At 53.3% G+C, this 19,454-nt stretch overlaps 8 protein-coding genes across 8 annotated transcripts; 4 read left to right on the plus strand and 4 right to left on the minus strand.

Moving 5' to 3' along the window:
- The first annotated feature begins 605 nt into the window (after positions 1–605).
- BU26DRAFT_30549 (uncharacterized protein) lies at positions 606–2,250 on the plus strand. The gene is made up of 4 exons (XM_033821844.1): positions 606–928; positions 987–1,091; positions 1,149–1,310; positions 1,360–2,250. The coding sequence occupies exons 1-4, from the start codon at positions 737–739 to the stop codon at positions 2,017–2,019; spliced, it is 1,119 nt and encodes a 372-aa protein (XP_033691849.1). The 5' UTR covers positions 606–736; the 3' UTR covers positions 2,020–2,250.
- A 231-nt stretch (positions 2,251–2,481) lies between these two features.
- BU26DRAFT_558283 (Isochorismatase hydrolase) lies at positions 2,482–3,370 on the plus strand (the record flags this gene model as incomplete). Its single annotated transcript, XM_033832546.1, has 3 exons — positions 2,482–2,547; positions 2,597–3,239; positions 3,291–3,370. The coding sequence occupies 3 exons, from the start codon at positions 2,482–2,484 to the stop codon at positions 3,368–3,370; spliced, it is 789 nt and encodes a 262-aa protein (XP_033691850.1).
- Positions 3,371–3,860: 490 nt separating this feature from the next.
- BU26DRAFT_499461 (uncharacterized protein) lies at positions 3,861–5,435 on the minus strand (the record flags this gene model as incomplete). Its single annotated transcript, XM_033826407.1, has 5 exons — positions 3,861–3,984; positions 4,096–4,227; positions 4,307–4,387; positions 4,445–4,907; positions 4,961–5,435. The coding sequence occupies 5 exons, from the start codon at positions 5,433–5,435 to the stop codon at positions 3,861–3,863; spliced, it is 1,275 nt and encodes a 424-aa protein (XP_033691851.1).
- Positions 5,436–7,623: 2,188 nt separating this feature from the next.
- BU26DRAFT_499462 (uncharacterized protein) lies at positions 7,624–8,833 on the plus strand (the record flags this gene model as incomplete). The annotated part of the gene is made up of 2 exons (XM_033826408.1): positions 7,624–7,717; positions 7,767–8,833. The coding sequence occupies 2 exons, from the start codon at positions 7,624–7,626 to the stop codon at positions 8,831–8,833; spliced, it is 1,161 nt and encodes a 386-aa protein (XP_033691852.1).
- Positions 8,834–9,264: 431 nt separating this feature from the next.
- On the plus strand, positions 9,265–10,742 carry BU26DRAFT_527107 (carboxypeptidase-like protein A1 precursor; the record flags this gene model as incomplete). Its single annotated transcript, XM_033830749.1, has 5 exons — positions 9,265–9,580; positions 9,650–9,879; positions 9,930–10,041; positions 10,089–10,370; positions 10,435–10,742. 5 exons carry the CDS (start codon positions 9,265–9,267, stop codon positions 10,740–10,742), a joined length of 1,248 nt encoding a protein of 415 aa, XP_033691853.1.
- Positions 10,743–10,891: 149 nt separating this feature from the next.
- Positions 10,892–14,151, minus strand: BU26DRAFT_599465 (glycoside hydrolase family 35 protein; the record flags this gene model as incomplete). Its single annotated transcript, XM_033835101.1, has 6 exons — positions 10,892–12,112; positions 12,165–12,961; positions 13,014–13,495; positions 13,564–13,738; positions 13,800–13,821; positions 13,875–14,151. 6 exons carry the CDS (start codon positions 14,149–14,151, stop codon positions 10,893–10,895), a joined length of 2,973 nt encoding a protein of 990 aa, XP_033691854.1.
- Positions 14,152–14,822: 671 nt separating this feature from the next.
- BU26DRAFT_536833 (tannase and feruloyl esterase) lies at positions 14,823–16,559 on the minus strand (the record flags this gene model as incomplete). The annotated part of the gene is made up of 1 exon (XM_033831374.1): positions 14,823–16,559. One exon carries the CDS (start codon positions 16,557–16,559, stop codon positions 14,823–14,825), a length of 1,737 nt encoding a protein of 578 aa, XP_033691855.1.
- A 616-nt stretch (positions 16,560–17,175) lies between these two features.
- Positions 17,176–19,304, minus strand: BU26DRAFT_536834 (uncharacterized protein). The gene is made up of 4 exons (XM_033831375.1): positions 18,802–19,304; positions 18,733–18,752; positions 18,423–18,680; positions 17,176–18,349 (listed from the first exon to the last, which is right to left on the minus strand). Exons 1-4 carry the CDS (start codon positions 19,149–19,151, stop codon positions 17,355–17,357), a joined length of 1,623 nt encoding a protein of 540 aa, XP_033691856.1. The 5' UTR covers positions 19,152–19,304; the 3' UTR covers positions 17,176–17,354.
- Between the last annotated feature and the right edge of the window lie 150 nt (positions 19,305–19,454).

The following is a 19,454-nucleotide window of genomic DNA, read 5'->3' on the forward strand; positions in this document are numbered from 1 at the left end:
CTCCCGTAACAGCGCGACATTAGTGGTTATCCCATGCTTGCGCCGTTTCCTTGATTCAGCCCCTCTCGCGCAGCCTTTGAGGTTGGCAGCTGTGTCTTCGTTCCACATCTGCAGTCAGCATGCAAGTTATGAAAGCGATGCTGTACCCCGGTCCCGATCGACGACCGCAGAGCGAACTCAACGGCTCAGGCGTCCCATTATTCCAGTGGTTTGGTATTCTCCGGGGCACTCTGTGTCGGGTACTGGGATGTCATCATGTGTTGCACGGTACTTCTAGGTGGCTTTGGTGTCTGGATGTCGCGAGGTCTGCGGTTTCATCTCCGATCTCACCTCAAGTCCCGTATCATGTACCTGCAGCCACACCCCATCCCGTCATTAGTCCTGTTCAGGAATCGTTTTCAAGGTATTGGATATCCGCAGCAAGTGGCTTTCCCGTGCCGTGAGAGTGGTTTGCCACGAGATGCAGCTTCCTGAAGGATTCCTACCTGTTTAGGCAAATTATCTGCCCAGCCGTTTGGGGTCTGCAAAGCACCATGCCTGGTACCCCCCAGTGTCTGTCACACTGCAGCGCCGGTCATACTGCCTCCAGTCACAGAACCTTGGAAGCCTTGCTCGCCTTGCTACCCCTGAACTCTGGAGATATGAATATGGAGTCAGTTCACTCCTTCCCGCTCCATCCCGGCCCCACCTAAGCACTGGTCTACCGATCCCACCACACGGTGTCATTACGAACGCAATGGCCGGCCAAGGTCCACCCCAAGGTGCAACGACAGACATGAACGCTGCCTTCGTCGACTCCTCCTTGCTTGGGGTAGCTATCTCCTTACCTCTAATTGCGTCAATTTGCGTGGTCCTGCGATTCTGTGCAAGAAGACGGCGAAGTAGTGGAAGAAACACGGGCGATGACTGGACCATTCTGCTTACTCTAGTGAGTACCGCTAAAGGGTGGCTTGAGTGACAGAGTCGGCTGATAGTACCTGTTCAAGCTCCTCTGTTGGGGACACTCTATCAACACTATCGTAGCCGGTGGCCTCGGCGGTATCAACATCATCAAGATACCGCCGCGAGAGTACGCCAACATGGCTTTGCGAGTAAGAATTTGGCTCGAATCTCTAGGGCTGCAAGATCAAAAGCTGATCGCCTTCTAGACATTATGGATCTCGAGCTTCTTCCTCATATCGGCCCTTTTCACCGTCAAAGTTTCGATCCTGCTTTTCTACTGGCATATCTTCTCTATCAACCATCGCTTCCGAAAAGCATGTCTTGTTACGATTGTCATTCTTACTCTGTGGTGGATATCTTCCTTGATCGTGCGTACTCGTTCCTAGCTAAACCCCGTAAAACGCTGATGGCTTATAGCTCGTCTTTCTATCCACCGATCCTATCCAATCAGCCTGGGAGAATGCTGCCGAAGCCAAGCATCGATTCGATTTCAACACCTGGTATGTTTCGTACTCAGGCTTGTCCATATTCTTCGACGTGGTCATACTCTGCTTCCCGATTCCGGTCATAAAGTCATTGCGTATCAACATAAAGCGGAAGGTCTCAATCATCGGCATCTTCTGGCTGGGAGGCTTCGTCTGCGTCTCCGCCACCATACGCTTCGTCCTCCTCTACAATTCCATCTATCGGCTCACCGATTACGGGGAGAACCAGTACAGCTCCATCACCACAGCCTTCATCTGGGCAGAGATCGAGCCGAATACATCTGTTATCGCGGCTTGCTTGCCGACGTATGGTCCGCTGTTCAGAGAAGGGGGCATCTTCCCTAAACTTTTCCAGTCATTGCTAACGGCTTTGGGCAAGTCGAAGGGAAGCGCGCACGGGTCTACCCCATCCGGCGTGAGCAACGCGACTACTGTTGGGTATTACGAACTAGACAAGGTAATCAGCAACAGCAAGACCACAGGCGACATACACACCCAAAGAGTAACACCGAACCGGGTTCCAGCAATTGGTGGTGCAGGAGGTGACGGGCAGGACGTGAGGCGCGCTCCGAAGGCCCGACTAGCTCGTTGACGCGGATCGCTCGGGGCTTACAGGGGTTACCGCACGGAGTTCGGTGCATACAGCAGCTCTCTGCTTGTCGCACGCATCGTAGCGGCGAAAGCGGTCGTGAACTGACTGAATTTTGAGAAATGCCTTTTCTTTGGGACCAAAGGTTCCCGTGGTCTTCCACTGCCCTCTTATGCTTCCCTGCAAGCACTCGCCGTTGCCAGAAAACTTTTACGAGCCAAGCCCGACTCTGCCAAACTGGTGAAAGTCGCTTCATGCACTACGCGTAATAGGCATAGCGTTATCGCTCCTCCCCAACTCCACCCCGCTCTATCGTAGCACAGTAATAATCCACTTCAATCAGCCACTACACCTGAAGCTCAAGAGTGGGGCTGAAGACTGCTATAAAGGGCATCGGCTTCTGAATGCTTGCTAGAGCGACCGTGCGGGAATTTAGCCTGGAACATTTTCTACACGCTGACGACCATGGGACGCATAGCTTTCATCGCCGGCATATGTCTATCAGCTGCGGCCCTGGTCCAAGCCGTTCCGGTAAATTCACGCATGACTTGATATGCTCTATTCACTCTGACGCTTCCAGTTCTCCCCAAAACTGCATAAGAACACGGCTCTCGTTCTGATCGACATCCAGAATGATTTCATCACCGGTTCACTAAACAACGCACGCGCTCCCGTCATCTTACCAAAGGTCTATCAGCTTCTGGACGACCACGAATGGCCCTTTATCGTCGCGTCGCAGGACTGGCATCCTATAGGGCACGTTTCCTTCGCCTCCGCTCATGCTGGGAAGCAGCCACTTGACACCGTAAATATCACATTCCTCGATACGCCCACGAAAATGGAACAGCAGACGGTTTACGCCGACCACTGCGTGCCTGGCACATGGGGCGCAGGGATTGAAGAGGGTGTCCAGACACGCTTGTATTATCTCGAGGGTTATCGCACACCGGTTAATTACATCAAGAAAGCGCAGGACCATTCTGTCGACTCGTACTCGGCCTTCGCGGACAATCAGTATCACCGTTTTACGACACTGAATTCGGAATTGACCCTTCATCGCGTAGACACGATCCTTGTGACAGGACTTATCACCAATGCCTGTGTGCGTGGAACGTGCATCGATGGGATCAAATTGGGATATGAGGTAATCCTTATCGAAGATGCGACAGAGACACTATCAGATGAGATCAAGGCGAGCACGATTGAAGAGTTGGAGGGGTGGGGTAAGGAAGCATCTTTTCAGAGAGGGGGATGAGTGCTGACGGTCTACCTAGGTGTCCAAGTGATGAATCTTACTCAATGGGAGTCTACAAATCCCACCAGATTGCAGAGGCGAGCGCTCAAAGAGCTTTGATATCCGGAAAGATGCGATTTCTTTATAACGCAACGTCTCATATCAAACTTAATCCAGACAACTTATTCCTCGAGCATCTGTTGACAATGATAGCCCTTCGCAGCTCTTCCTTGCTGTTGGAAAGCACCAAGCCGTCAGTGGAATCACTACATATGTATCTATCAGCAGGGATGGGTAAGAAGGTCAAAAACAATATCCGGCTGACATTGGATAGCTCACGAGCAAGTGATCCCCTTCGTCAACTAGCCTTGCGAAAGCGATTTATACAAAGTCGCTGTTTTCCAACCTGGTATTTAGATATTGACTATATCAAGTATACTGCTTATACCGACTAATGCAAACCCAGATAATTTTAGCGGAACTCCCATCGGATATAAGAAAAGGATGTACCTAGCAGAAAATCACGCCCCAGTCGATCCTACCGAAAGTCTGCCTTGCTGATAGCTAGCGTAAAATCTATACGTTGGTGACTCAAAACAAGAAAAATAAATCAATCCATCCCTCCGGCATCAGTGCGGACCGGATGTCGCCATTGAACATTCTCTACCCAGTTGCCCGGCATAACATAGCTTCGTCGACCGCCAAACGAACCAAAACACGAAATAGGTAGCTCCCTGTATACACCAAAGCCAACGAGCCCTACGCTCTCCGAATCCGATCAAGATTGCCAGGGTCCTAGCTACTCCGCCCATGTTGGCTAGGGAGATCGTCCTCACGACACATACATTCCACGCAACATAGGATCCTGCAAGTGTACACGGAAAAGGCGGCACACGGGGGAATTGCCGTACCGAGGCCCTCTTGGAGCGATGAATCTTGAGCAACGGCAATGACGTACATGCATATCCCGGTCAATCCTGCAGAAGCAAGGATGTAGCTATATCGGCCAAATTAGATGACATTCGCGACATCTTCAAGATTCCTGCTCCGACTTACAGTGGGAAACGAGCGGGGCTAAGGCGGTATTTGGCGGTCCAGATGTACGTCGAGGTGGCTGTGACCCATACGGCGAAAGCCCTATGAAGATCAGCACGCTATCCCCCTTGAGGTAGTCCAACGAGTGACTCGACTCACATCCAAGACACCAATGCTGGGACGGCCGTATCATTCCTCATGATCACGAAGGCGATGCTCGAAACGGCCATTGCAGGCGCGAGCAGATTCCACACGGCAAGCCAATACCTTGCCCCCACTACCAGACACGCGCAAACGAGCCACCCGATTGCGAATATGAGAATTTCAATACTTGTGGCCCGGGAGAACGTCGTCGACCCATTCTTCGCCAGGTGTGACGCTAGAGTATTGCCATTTGGATGCGCAGCCAGAGAAGGTTCAATTGGCATGGCAGTTGCAACTGAGCACAACAGTACGAGTAACGTATTTGCGGCGACGAGCCTCGAGGGGTGTGCGACGTGGAATGGTCCACGACTGCCTTTGAAGGGACCTGTGGAGTCGAGCCAGGGATGCGCCGAACAATCCACACCATCGATTTCACCAGTCGAGCGGTAATTTCCTGGCTTCGGAAAATCTCTTCTGCCTACACTATGTAAGCCTTCCGCCGTATTTGGAAGACCAAGATTTGCAGCTCACCTTCCTCAGCACCCACGTTTCGGTCTACCGACGCCCGCGAAGCAATAGACAGCGAAGTCATAAGGTTATGCCTTCCAGATGCTAACATTCCCTTGTTTAACCCCGGTGTGGGAAAGGCGGGTTGGTGATAAACATGCAAGCCATGCTTCCGATCGTCCTTCAAGCCCACGATCCAGTCCACGTCCAGACATCTGACGGAAGAAGAGTATAGGCTCCCGTGACCGAAGTCTGGAAGGGTAACCGGATCAAACTTAATATGATCTCCAATTTCCGACATTCGAATGCGAAGGTCTTTCCCTGCCGACTCTCCAGGCCCCGAAGCCGAATGATTGGCATGCTCATCCTCAAAAACTTGTCGTTCTTCTGATGACACCGGTGTTGCCTCCTTCAGCACCAATTGGAAGATATCTTTACAGCTATCTTTGCCTTCGTGTGGAGATAGATCTTGCCCAGCAGTCGGACGGAGCTCTTTCATCTTGGAATGTCAGGAAGGGAATGTAGTAACCGGACAATAGTAGAGAAGGCTAGACAGTAACCGGCTACTTCAAAGGCACTGCGCCATCAGGTTGCGAAGGCAAGTTTGATAAAGACAGAGTTGAAGAGCTTGGAGCTATGTCAAAGCCAGAGTCGTAGAGGAAGGGAGTGGAGCGAGACAGGACATGGAGGGCAACCTTGGGTGCAACAAGCTTGACAGGCTCCAATGTTGGCAGTGGCGGTGCAAACGTTTGCAAAAGTGCGCATAACCTCCCGATTTCTCTCGTGGAATGTCAAGGCACTCTTCGTACTCCTTGTGGAATACGTAACGAAGTACGGAAGAGCCGATTCTGAGGTCTTATTCGCCAGACGATCATATCTACGTTGTGCAGGGCGGGGCGCAGCCTTATCATTAATTTGGATACTACAGACACGTCAGCCGATTTCACACTTCTCTTCACCGGCGAAGTTGCCGGTCAGGACAGAACCCGCCGTCCTTCTTCACTCCCTGTTCCCCGACTCCACTCAGCTTTATGAACTATCTCTTCTACGCACCAATGCTTCTTTAAAGAAAATGGTATATCACGCCTCTGACTGAGGGTTCCCAAGAAACTTAATCCCGACGCAGCGCGTTTCTTTATCTCTCCACTTCGAGACAATGGCCTTTTTCGGTATGGGCATATGCCGTCTCTTCTCTCAATCTTCGCTTCGCAAACCCGAACGCTACGAATCTATCCGGCAGGATTTTGAAGTGTCGTATGACGGCAAGGATCTAGGTCTGGCTCCAAGGATTGCGTACGGCACCTCTCTACTAAAACCAAGTTGCAGCCCATCCAACGCCCTCGTCCTCGACCGATGACCCTCCAAGCCCGGAGTGCCCCCAGGAGGAATTTCAGTTCACGGCCCACAGTGATATCAAGGCCGATCCGTACCCGATCCTCTCTCACAGCAACCACTACCGTAACGCAAACGAAGCAGTCCACTCGCCATTAAGGACCCTCCCCTCTCCGCTTTCCAAACAATTGGCCTTCCATCTTTCGTGCCATTGTTCGAACATCTCCAGTACTCCTTCCTCAGACACGACGCTCGGTCGCGACGCAATTAGCATGAGTGGCTTATGCAAGCGTAGCGTATCGGATACAAAGTTTGATAATGACGGAATGCGTACCTTGCGCGAGACTGTATGCGTTCTTGGAGGGATGGCTTCCGCTCTGGCCGCATCCGGAGCCCACTACGGCTTTGACCTAGCTCAAATTCGTCAGTCCGGCGGATCGAACCCTCTACTCCCTTCATTTCCGAGCATGTGCCCCTCTGAAGGGATCTGCACCAACTTGGCCTGTCTGTCCGGCTTCGCAATCTCAACGACTTGCTTCTATCGCATACATGAGCTGGATTCATATCAAGATTACTGGCTGATCTGTGGTCTCATGAGCGGGGTTATGGGCGGGCTCATCGCTGGAATGCGTCTTTTAGGGTGTCTTGTATATGTACTTCCCTGGACCATTCTGGTGTCGCTGCTCGCAAGCGCGTTGACTCATAGGGCTATACGTCACCCGGTTCCCGAGGCGGGAGTTGTTTCTGGGAAGCTGGTATGAACGGATCCGGCGCGGGATTTAGAGCGCGGTTTAATCTAAAGAGGAGCAAGTATCCGTCGTATCGGACGGTCGTTTTTTCAAAGCGCGATTTCTTCACAGCCACCGTGGCTGCTGGTCAGGGATTCTTCGAAGAAGCTCCTGCGGCCACTCTTAGAATATCTTTACCCTTTTTCAACACTGTAAGATGAACCAAATCAATATAGTCAATACTTCTCCTTGCAGAATCTTTGAATCAGAGATGTTCGATCCCAGAGTGTTGCAAGGGTGCGGTGGAGGCTGTGTCCATCACGTGATGTGCGGATCAACACACATGCGCATGTACCCATGTATTCCCCGTTCATTCGCTTAAGATTAGGAAGATATAGAAAGCTAAAGCTTTTGGAATAAGATGTGGGAAATCAGAGGCGGCTTGCGGTGTTGGCAAGTCCGTGTTCACTTTAGGATTAGCGCTATGACTCAGCCTTGAAGTTAGGCACCCGTCCGTCTCTCTTCCAAGGTTTTCTCCCACCTCATCTCACTCTGCAACTCTAGGACCTTCGAGCAGAGCACTTCTAGGAGAGGAACTCGTTGCTTTCAACGAAAAGACGCGAAAATATGCGCGTGCCTCCGGAAATCCTGCGCCTAATCTTGGAATGGGCGGAGAACGACTTCGCGCTGAAACATTTCTTCGCGCTTCGGCTGGTAAACAGTAAGCAAAAATAATCGCCTTTCCCATGCTGCAACGCTAACGATGACAGGACTGTTCGACAATGAAGTCCTCTTTCTAGCATTCAAAGCGCCACGACTGGACACCATCTTTCGCAGCATCGCGAAATCTTTCCACCACTTCCCCTCTCGTCTAAAGCGCAAATACCTCTATTACCAGATTGAGCGGCACAACCACGGGCGACCGTCCGTCTTTTCGACCTTGTTCTTTCGAGCTTATGACCTGCAGGTCCAGAGAAGAGGGATCAGCCCGGAAGCAGCAAGCTCACCTGCAAGGGAAGAGCTTCTCCGGGAAATAGTCGATAGTGTTGATCTCTATATCTTCACTACACGCTACTCCAATAACCCATGGATTTCATTTGCCCGGGGGCGAGAGATAAAGCACTGGCTGTCCATATTCCGCATCCTCTTTCCGAACGCCTATCCGGACGTCAACCTTGCCCTGCGGCTCTACCTGATGCTTCGAGGAGAATGGACCGCGGCTTCCGGCTACACAATTCAGCTTCAAGTTCTACTATATGACCCAGTAGCTACGCAGTACCGGTTCGCATTCGCACACGACGCAATGAGGTTCGCTGTATCGAGCCGCAGCTCATGGATTTCTAAGACCGTATGTTGCATGCTCGACGAGGACTTGAAGAACATGCCGTTAAGACCTTATATCGAGGAAGCTGCAAAGAACGTGGAATTCCCCCAGGACATCTACTTCACAAACATGCTCCTTCACAGGTTGATGGGAGGCGATGCCACCAGGGTATCTGTAGACAACCAGCTGTTACCATGCATAGGCAATGCGATCGCGAACGCGCTTGCTACTGGTGAGACAGAAGTCTCTGCAATTATCATAGACATGATGAGCAGATGCGGATCGATTCGCGCCCTCCACCAGGTCTTCCACGATGTTTATGGAGGGGACTGGACTACTGGGAGGACGCATATGTTGACGTCGGCTAGAATGAAGGCTATCAAAGAAGAGGCTCAACTGAGGATCATGACTCTTGAGAAGTCAAGCGATGTGCAGAAGCCAGAGCCACCAAATCGCTTCGAGACGTTCAGGCTACAGTGGCAGAGGATCAAGTCACGAATGCGAGTTATCTGAGTACTCGAGGCTCTAATCGGCCCTATCCTCCAGCCAAGCCTCCCCTCCACGCTCCGCTCACATCACCTTCCTAATCTGTAACCGCCAAGCCTTATCTCCGCCCTCCGCCACGAACCAGCCACCAGCAACACCTTCCGATCGAAGTCTGGCCAAGAGCTACGTTTCAGACGATTAAATGAAGAGACCATTCAGAATGCACAGCTCGGCTATCTGCTCCTTCAAACGTACATCTCCCGCACCTGCAGAAGGCTTGGTACCTGCCTCATCCACTAAGTACGACGATATGGACTTATGCAGCGTCGGGCACGCGCTGGGATTGGCAGGTACCCACCGCCACCTGTGCCTGCGAAGAGCATAAAGAGAACATACTTGCCTTGCTAGTTGGCGACTTCAGCGCTGCTGTTCTCCACTTGCGGGGCGCATTCTTAACCATGAGGTCATTATTCCTTTCCACACTCATCTTCTCTACAGCTCTGGGTGTTGTTGTCCCTAGAGCAGGGAAGAAGATCGACTACAATGGGTTCAAGCTCCTGCGCGTCAGTCTGTCTGAAGGAGCAGAAGATGTCGAGGCTCAGATCGAAGAGCTAGCGGCGCACGTTTTGAATCCAGGCAAGACAGCGCACCTCGACGTCGTCGTGTCGCCCTCAGATGCCGATGCAGTCACTGCATTGGCTGCCACGAGCACTGTCCTCAACGAAGATGTTGGCGCAGCGTTAGCGGAAGAGGGCGAACTTGCTGCGTACGAGGGTGGAATGAGTGCTCTCGCCGGTTCGTCGACCTAGCTTCTGATTACGTTAGGTAGCTGAGAAGTTTTAGTTCCAAGTGAGACGTGGTTCACCGCCTATCATTCCTACGCGGACCATCTTTCGTTCCTCAGCGACCTGCAAGCTGGCTTTCCAGGCCAGTCTGAGCTCTTCACCACTGGAAGCTCGGTGCAAGGACGGACATTGACCGGCATCCATATCTGGGGAAGTGGAGGAAAGGGCTCGAAGCCCGCTGTCCTTCTCCACGGAACAGTCCACGCCAGAGAATGGATCAGCACCATGGCATGTCTCTTGACCCCACTTCAGCATCGCACTTCTAATCATACCTGCAGACTACCGAATACTTCGCCTGGCAACTCCTCACAAAATATGCCTCCGATGCCACCGTGAAGTCCCTCGTCGACAAATTTGACTACTACATCATCCCCGTCGTAAACCCAGACGGTACAAATCCCCCAGCCCATCCCCTTGCATCACTAACCCCTCCTTAGGCTTCGTCTACTCGCAAACCACCGACCGCCTCTGGCGCAAGAACCGACAAACCGTCAGCGGCAACTCCTGCGTCGGCCGCGACATCAACCGCAACTGGCCGTTCAAGTGGGAAGTGCCCGGCGGCGCCTCGACCAATCCGTGCTCCGAGACGTACAAGGGGCAGGCCGCGGGCGATTCTCCAGAGAACACGGGGCTTAGAACGCAAGTCGATGCTTTGAAAGCGAGCACGGGGATCAGGCTGTATCTGGATGTGCATTCTTATGGACAGTATATTCTTTGGCGTAAGTTCCTGCTTCCCCTTTGTAGCTGACGGAGAAGGAGGTTGTGTGGCTGATCGAAGGACAGCGTATGGCTATGACTGCAACCTCGTGGTGCATAATGACGCGGAGCACCGCTCGCTTGCTACGCGGGCTGCCTCGGCTATCCAGGCTGTGTCTGGTACCGCATATACGATCGGTCCGGCTTGTGCTACGTTGTATGCTACCACGGGCGATTCCACTGATTACACCGATGGGGTTGGGAATGCTACGTATTCGTATACGTATGAGCTGCGGGATACGGGAAGGTATGGGTTTACGCTGCCCGCGAACCAGATTCAGCCTACTGTTAGAGAGACATGGGAGGGGTTCATTAGCATGTTGAAGGATGCTTGACGGATTCGGAGCTAGCAGACTGATTCCATGACCACGGTCTGGAAATGCAAATTCAATTACATGAAATCGTGCACAAGTACTACGGGGTGATAGGTTCGAAAACGACAAACAGAGTAAATTAACCCGAGCTATTGCTGGTGCTACGTAATCTTATACATACTGCAGCCTCTCCGCCGTCCATCTGGGCCTCAAATACTCCGACTCAAACCTCGAACTCCAGCTACTCTCCACCGCATACTCCTGTTCCAACCTCACATCCACCTTAGCCCCCTCCTCCGACTGTGCCCACACGCTCAACCCAACCGTATTATCACCCGCGTAATTCAGCACACCGGGCGGGACTGGGAACCGTACCTCGTTCCCGACCCACGGATTAAATCGCGCATACTGGTATCCGTTGACGAAGAGTTGCACGCGGACCTTCCGCGATGCGGGTGCGTTGAGCACGAATGCGAAGGATGCGTCGACGCCTGTAGGGATGTTCATGGCAAAGGTGGTCCGGTAGAAGGAGATGCCGGCACCGGAGAAGCCGGTGGAGGGAGAGCTGGAGTTCCAGGCGGAGTCATCGAAGCCGGGAAGGTGCCAGCCTAGACGTTCGGCGGTGAGACCTCCTTCGCTTAATGGGCCTCGGACGGGGTCGAGTTGCTGTCGTTCCCCATTGACTTCACCAGCAATCTTCCATTTCGTAAAGGAGGCTCCGCCTTCAAGGCTTGCGCGGAGAATGCCGCGAGGTTGCACAGCTGCCGCCCGCAAGTCGTGTCCTGTGTTGTCTTGCGCAACGAGCAAGATGTTCGATCTGTTGGAGTGCACCGTCGCATTCTCAAAGGACAAGGTCATGTTAGCCGTCCCAACCGATGAATTTCCCAGATATGAGCCCAGGAAGTCCCCATTGAGCCAGGCGCTCCATCCGAACGCCATGCCGCCTTGCACGGCGAGATTGACTGCTGTCGCAGGTCTTTCGAAGTACCCACGGAAGAGGTGGAAGCTGTTATGGAATCCGTAGTCATCGACGTACAAAACAGGAAGTGTGTCGGGTTTCGTGGGGTTCGGTGTGGTAGAATGGTTCGCTTCGATCCAAGCAGGTCCATCATCTTTGTAAGTTGGAAGTCTTTCAGGGAGGCTGTCGTGAACCTTCCACGAATCCAATGACGGGAGAGTGATTTTCGGTGTAGAAGAAGCCACCCCGGCTTTCAGGCTGCCGTATGGTGTTCTCTGAGTGCGCAGACCTTTGCCATTCCAACTGACAGCCCTCACCTCTTTCGACGCGAAAACTTCGATGATGGTGTTATTGGCCAAAATATCACCCTTGAGCGAGAGACTGTGTCCGTCGGGAGACGCGCTGCGTACCAGATACGGTCCCACGACGATTACTGTAGAAATCATTAGTCATAAGGTCTACGATAGCACAAGAGAAGAACCTACCAGACTTGTCAACCGGACCGAATGGATCGTTCGATAGGTTAGGCGCCCAAATGAGGTACGCAGTCGGCTTGTCGGCAACGATGACCTTGACGTTGTTGTCGAACTCGAAAATGGCCATGCCGTTCACCGCCGGTATAGAGGTGAGAATGCCATGTTCATCCGCATGGAATGTGGCATTTGTTGCTCCTACACTCTGGCTCCGCACTGCCCCTTTAGTCGCACCCTTAAGATGAAACTCAGTTGACTCTCCCGCGCCGGTCCACAGTACAAGAACTGGATGTCCGTCGATGAGTGCATATGTAAGCACCTCCGCGGTCGAATAGGTCAGTATTTGCTTTCCCATTGCGAAGTCGGTCACCACGATCTTCGATTGATGGCCGTTCAAAAAAATAGATCCGCCCCGCTGCGGAATGGTCAGGTTACCGACCGAGGTGCTCACGCGAAGCTGGAAAGACTCTTTGGTAGAAGATGGCGAATACGAATGGATAGTAACGTAAAACGCAGCGTTGGTATCAGGGTTGCGCAGTTCGCTCGTCGCGATCGCCGAATTCGTGGAATAAGAGGTACTGTTTTCCACTCGGTTGGTAATCGTGAGGTCCTTTGCGACCCTTGTGAACATGGCCAAGTTCTTTGTTTCGTAGTACTTGCTATCGATCTTACGGTTCTCGCTGATGGGACTGGAGTAATCATAGCTTGTCGCGACGACAGGTGCGGCGAACGCTCCCCAGTTGGTACCGCCATACATCATGTAAAGGCTGATGGCTGTAACGCGCTGGGAGATGAGGTTCCGATAGAACCTGGGATATTAGCGAACGGAACGGTCCTCGCTGAAGCCGGATGTCTACTCACAGATTGGCAAAGTCCGCTCCAATGTCTCCAGGGCAGCCTCCTTCCGGCCCACCCCAGGGGTTGTATGAGCCACCTTGGAACTCCGGGAAGAAACTCGGCTCAGTAGGGGTAGTGTTCTTGAAATAATCATAGTAGTTCACGACCTGGTAAGCGACATATTCCCCGTTCGTGCCAGTGCACTCGTCCAAATTGCAACTCCAGCACGATGGATAGCTGTCGACACCCGAAACATCGACATTGCCAGTGGCATTCGGGGCGAAGTCCTGCGACCAACTCTTCGAGTTCATGTTCGGGTTGTTGTGAATGAGCGGCACGTCAATGCCATTGTCTCGAGCCGATGCTTCCAGAAGGGCCATGTATCGAGCCGCCGATTCGTTGGGTACTTTCTTGCTTGCGTCGCCCACCCATTGCTCGCCATATTCGTTCTCGATTTGGTAAACGAAAGCGGTGCCTCCCTTAGTCACGAGATGCTTGCTCGTGATCTCAGAGAACTTAGCGAAGAAAGGTTCCCAGGCAGCAGTATATCGCGGGTCATCGTCTCGCAATTCACCGTATGCACGGTAGTCAGCCACAACGGGAACCCTCCAGCATTTGCTTCCGCGTTCACGTAGGGTCCCGGTCGGACGATGACATACAAGCCCACCCGTTTTGCAGTCTCGAGGAGCCTCTCAAAATTATGCGCGCCCGTCTCGAAATCCAAGGTATGGTTATTGGCGCTATGCCAACTAAAGTAGCGGTACGATTAGCATGTCTCATAATGGCATTCGTACCGCGATGTTGACTTACGCCCAATTGCCGTAAAAGGCAACTATCACTATGGTCAGACCCCAATGCAAAAATGGGAGGATCAAATCTACTTACATGCTGTGAAGCCCGCTGCCTTGATCTTCTCCAGCAGATCCTCCCAAACTTCGGGGACCGGGATCCGCCAGTAATGAAGCTCTCCAGAAAAGACGAATAGTCGCTGGCCGTTGACCTTGAAGCTGTAATGATCCCACTGAACAACATCATTCAAGCCATTGTCATGAAGCGGCCATTGGCTCGGCGAGCCGTTCTGGGCCTGCACAACTCCATTCCCAATCAGACACACCGACAGCGTCAAGGCGGAGACCCACGAAAAGCCTCCCAGGATCCTCATTTTCGGAAACCGTGAGGGAGCGAAAAAAGGACGAGCCAATGATGCCGAGAGCCATTTCGTCGGACCGTTTAGCTTTTATCACGTTGGGGGATTGAAGCGCGGAGGGCTAAGAGCCTCCGCAAATGATGACGCAGGTACGAGTACGGGCGGAGAAGATGAAGGCGGAAGGACTGCCATTGCGGGGTTGGTGAGGGTGTTCCAGAAGCTCAGAATGGTGGGTTTGCGACCAGGAAATGGCCGTGCCATGAACCGGGAAAAGTCAACGGAAGATATTTGTCGGCGGACATTGGGCCGATTTGCCGAAACCGGGACGCATGCTGTACGGAAAGCGCGCTCATGAGGTGATGGGGCAGTCGATGGATTCCAAAAGGATGCTGAGTCGAGATGGTGTGGAAGTTGGGGAATCGGTCAAGCCACAGTCACCAGCCACCTGCGCCATCCGTCCATTTAGAGAAAGAAAGGGGGCTGGGCGTCCTCAAGACTGCACCTCGGGATCGATCGACCCACGGTTGTTGACCTTTTTCGTTTACGTCGCCCTCCTTTCTTAAGCCAACCTCATGACAGTATTAGAATTCGTCGCTTTCGAATCTGCACGTGGAAGATGACCCCATGGCTTTCGACGGCAGGTATGTATTACAGGGAGCCTGATTCCTCTCCCCCTAACCCTCCACCTAATAAACAGGCATCTTAAAAGCATCCAAGTCATACTGCCAAGTATCCACACTCTCCTGATCATACACGCACTGCAGCTCCGTCCCATTCCCGCCATACAACGGCCTCAGCGGCCACATACAAATCTTCTGGTTCTGGCCCTTATTCGCGCCCAACGACACCGTCGCGTTCAGCATCTCGGGCGCCACGCCATTCTCCACCCAGTCAATCAGCTGCGTCATACTCGTCCGCGGCCATCCGCCGTTCGGCTGCCCGGAGTTCGCGCCGCAATGGCCCGCGCCGGGGACGAGGTAGAGGCGGTAGAAGTCTTGGAGCTGGGAGGCTGACTCGTTGTAGCCGAGCCCCGGGTACATGATCGAGCGGACGCTCTCCCAGTACCGCACGCTGCTCGCCGCGGGGATCGAATCGTCAGACTCGCCGTGGTAGTGGATCACTTTGCCGCCGGCACTCTGGAAGCGCTTCAGGTCCGGCCAGGTGGTCTGGAAGCTGTCTTCGTACCTCTGCCAGAGGTCGTAGATCCATTCTACGAGCGTGTCGTACGTCACTCCCTCGAGACTGGTGAGTGTCGATGTGTTGCGCAGCTCGAGATAGCGCGTTACGAACTCCCCGCCCAGACCGCTGATGCTGACCTCCCATTTCCCTGTCGCGTTGTTGTATTTTGTCTGCGCGTCGACGAAGGATGCAGCCGGCTGGTAGGAAAAGTATCCTTGTCGGCCTTGGAGGTCATGCAGTCCGCCGATGATAGTTTGCGCGACTGCTACTGCTTGCGCTGAGACGGTGCCATTTTGTGCTGGAGTTGGGGCTCCTGCGCCTGGACCGAAACCACCACCACCTGAGGAGGCTGCGCAGTTGTATGGCGTGCCAATAGTGCTGTTGATGTTGAACTGGAGTTTGCAGAGATCGGAACGTGCGACTACACCATCAGTCTTGCCGTCCAGAGGGTCGCAGAACTTGATGGTAGCGTTGACGATGGCCTGGAGTTCGCACGGCGGCGGGTAATAGCCAAGGGTATGCTCCACGACGTTCGAATACAGATGCTGGATCTGCTGGTGTGCAAAGCGGAAAGCCGGCGCGCCGACAGACGCTCCGTCCAGCTCGTCGAAACGCTGCATTTGACTCCATCCCTCGCGACCTCCTTCAGAGCATCCTTGGTAGTACGCGTAGAGCTTCGTCCCGTTCTGCATGCTGAATAGGTTCTTCGTCAACTGCTTCCCGAGTACTGTCATCTCGTGGATGGCCTGGTAGCCGAACATATACACGTTCTCCCAGTTGATGGTGCCATTGGCGAGCAGGAAGTGCGCATCCTCCTGCGTATTGAAGTTCCCGAAACCGCCATCCGTCAGTCCGCTAACTGCGCCTATGCTGACACCTCCAGAGACGGTCGAGCTGCCGGAGTTGATGGCCAACCCACCACCGCCCGTAGCGAGGAATCGGTTTTGGAACTGAGACGGATCCGGAACCCAGTAAGCGACATGCACGAGATCGTCGCGGCCGTTATGCGTATATGCGAAGGAAATGTTGCAGTAGCTGATGGTCGCGTCCGGGAAGAAGGTGTTGCTGCTGATGGAGTAGTTCGTAGTCAGCGTCGTGACTACGGACGACGCATCGATCGTAATTCCTTGATAGAAGCCTTCGGCAGGCAATGCGGACTGCGCGTAGGATGTCGTGCAGAGTTGATCCAGGGTGAGCGCCGCCGCAGAGGCCACAGAGGCCGTTAAGCAGAACAGCATACGCATAGCGACGGGTTGGTTGTAACAAATGGAAACTCCAAAGAACGTGTGGAGATAGTCCCAGCCGCTACGAATACGAACGAGCGTGGCTGAACGCACGATACAAAGGTTTTGCAGTGGGACGAAACATTATTTCAATGGACTCCACGGTCCCACAAAGCATAAACGTCTTCCCAGAGATCGTGGACGCGCGTCAATTGTGCTCGCTTGGTTGTACGAAATTTTGGGTATATCGAAGTATAAATGCTGGTAGAATGTCGGAAATGATGTCTTTAAACGGGCTTTGCGTACTACCTAGCTACGTCGGTTATTGTTCTAGCCCCGACCGCGGTTGAAACGAAACAGGGCCGGTTCTTGAGGAACGCCCGCCTCGCGCTCGGTTGAGCCGCGTCGTTCGTGCTTTTCTGGAGTGCATAGATCGGCGCTGGTGAACCCCGGATTTGCGCGTAGTTCGGTAGCTAAACCGTTCGCTACTGTAGAATAGTGTGCGCTTCTTTAGGGTTCGTACATGCGGAGCCGGCCGACCGTGCATTCTAGCCTCATGTGCGGTTCTGATGTGAAGTGAAGAAGGACAAGGAAGCAGGGTTGGCAAAATCGCGGTGATGCAAACGAGTGGACTGATGGGAAGCTATCAAAACTACATACCTAGTATAGAACCTCCTCAACATAATGCCACGAGCCGTCAATTTCTTACCGCGGCCAATCTCAATTTCTAGATTCCGCCTCGCATTTCCCTTTTCGCCACTTCTCACCTCGGGCGAAGATATCCGCTGCTGTGGGAGTGGAAATAGACCCAGGAACTCACTTGAGCTCCATCCAGGCTTGCTGCCCCTCGTCCTGAACCACGAAAGTAGGCGTCTTCTTCCCAGCCGTCGCGGGCAAGATCTCAGGTTCTAGTTTCGCCACTCCAGTGCTCCTCAAGACCTTCCCCCTAGCATCAACGGCCTCGGCGACGACGTGCATGACCTGCTTATTTGGAATCTCCAGAGCAGTCTCGAAGCTAACGCGAGGCGCCTCCCCAAGGAAGCTCTTCGCGCCGTACTTGCCGGTCACAGCATAGAAGCGCCAAGTTTTGGTCTCCGTGTCGCCATTCCAGGAGACGTAGACCGTGGTGCCTTCATCGTTCTCCAGGGCGACTATGGCGGGCTCCTCGTTAGGAAGGCCGGTCCAGTTGTAGCGAAAGCCGCGGTAGTTCTCCACACCGAGATCGAGGTAGCCACTGTCCATGTAGAAATGGAAGAGTACATTGCCTTTAGAGTCGTATTCGGTGAGAGCGCCCTCGGAACCCCAGTTCACGATGACGTTGCCGTTAGGGAGGAGCTGCGTGGAGCCTTGAGACTTGGAGCGGAGGTTATCTGGAGGGTAGAAGCCTTGCACAAGCTCAGCAGTCCACGCATCGGTGTCCAGTTTGATGATCTTGCCGCTGCTCGTAGGTGCGGTGTGGACTTCAGTGCCACGACCGTCCTCGGTACCATGAGCAGAATTATCGTACAAGGAGATGTATTCAATGTTGTCGCCTTCATTCTCGCTTTTGAGCTCGGGATGGAAGCGGGCATGGTGCTGGAAGCAGAAGGTCACGTTCTTGCCAAGCGTGAAGGAAGAGTTCTTGCCGTCCAATCGCCACATAATAGAGCCATCAGAACCGCTGATCTTATGGACTGAGCATGCATCACGCGCGGAGATGAGGTAGTCGCCGTCAGTGTTCTTGTCGACGCTGTTGATGTGGAAGTAGTCCCAAGCGTCCGAGGAGTTGTAGCCCGAGCCTGCCTGGCCTGGGTTGAGTGGGAGTACAGCCTCTGTAGTGAATTAGTTCGAGATCAGACACAACATAGGGACTGTAGATTCTGGTGGATGATCATGGACACGTACCATATGGAGTGACGTGGTCCAGACTGGCCCATTCAAAAAGCATCTCGCCAGTACTCATGTCGAGCTCTTGGAAGATAGCGTTGACGATCCATTGCTGCTCCTCGCTGGCACCCCACGCAGTCAAGTCGTATGGGACAGGTTGATAGATCTGGATCACAGCAGTGTTGTCACTGACGACGTGAAACTCATGCTTATCCGTGAGCTTATGGTTTCCGGCTCTCAGCTCGCGAATAGTCTCGTAGTGCTGGTCCATAATGGCTAACGTAAATGGTTAGATGCATTCCACTCAGACTTCATGCGGCTGACTCACTCGTATGTCCATGCCCATGCCTGTGTTGTGTGAGCAGAGAATCTAACCTAGAATTCGAAGGAAGCTCACCCATATCCAGCGTTGTGATCGCCCTCAAAACTGAAGAGCACATCCTGGCCCTTCCATCTTGCCGCTTGGAAGTTGGTCGACCAGATGGAGTAGATACCATAGCCAGACCAGACCAAGTCTCCGTTGTCGCGGAAGATGTACGGGCCGGCCTGACGAGGGCCATGCTGCTCCGTCGCGGTGTCATGAAACCCGGCAAAAGGAGCTACAAAAAGGTACCCTTTCTCGACATTGTCGGCCGCTGGAATGGTGATATTCAGACGAGGCGGTGCCAAATCTGTGCGCGACTTGTACTGCCAGTCGGCAACGGCGAGCTGCACGATTCCAGCTGCTGCGATGATGGACCGTCTCATGGTGGATTGGCAGCACTGCCGCGGTCAGAACACAACGAATGCATCATCTTGCAGGAAGGGTACATTGACCTTGTTGAGGCTTCTGAACTGTGTGTGGACTTCAAAGGGGGGTTGGCAGGATTGGGTGAAGTCGCTTTGCAGAACTCGATGGCGATGCACACGTCCTTTATCCCACCTTTAGCGTCAAGCATCCTTATCATGGCGTGCTCGCGTTCCTCCGAGCGATATCCCCTGTCGACGCTGGCGTTGGCGGAGTTGGCCTATCATCATAGCGGGTGGCCGCGATGCGGGGCAAGCGCGCTA

The sequence above is a fragment of the Trematosphaeria pertusa genome, assembly GCF_010094035.1.
Source record: "Trematosphaeria pertusa strain CBS 122368 unplaced genomic scaffold BU26scaffold_1, whole genome shotgun sequence".
NCBI classification, from domain to species: Eukaryota; Fungi; Ascomycota; class Dothideomycetes; order Pleosporales; family Trematosphaeriaceae; genus Trematosphaeria; species Trematosphaeria pertusa.

Bases quoted from the DNA above. Each gene is read 5' to 3' on its own strand.
- BU26DRAFT_30549 (XM_033821844.1), top strand. From the start codon at position 737: ATGGCCGGCCAAGGTCCACCCCAAGGTGCAACGACAGACATGAACGCT. The intron at 1,092-1,148 runs GTAAGAATTTGG...ATCGCCTTCTAG, and splicing joins ACGCCAACATGGCTTTGCGA to ACATTATGGATCTCGAGCTT. The intron at 1,311-1,359 runs GTGCGTACTCGT...GATGGCTTATAG, and splicing joins GGTGGATATCTTCCTTGATC to CTCGTCTTTCTATCCACCGA.
- BU26DRAFT_536834 (XM_033831375.1), bottom strand. From the start codon at position 19,151: ATGAGACGGTCCATCATCGCAGCAGCTGGAATCGTGCAGCTCGCCGTT. The intron at 18,753-18,801 runs GTGAGCTTCCTT...CACACAACACAG, and splicing joins GATCACAACGCTGGATATGG to GCATGGGCATGGACATACGA. The intron at 18,350-18,422 runs GTACGTGTCCAT...AATTCACTACAG, and splicing joins GGACCACGTCACTCCATATG to AGGCTGTACTCCCACTCAAC.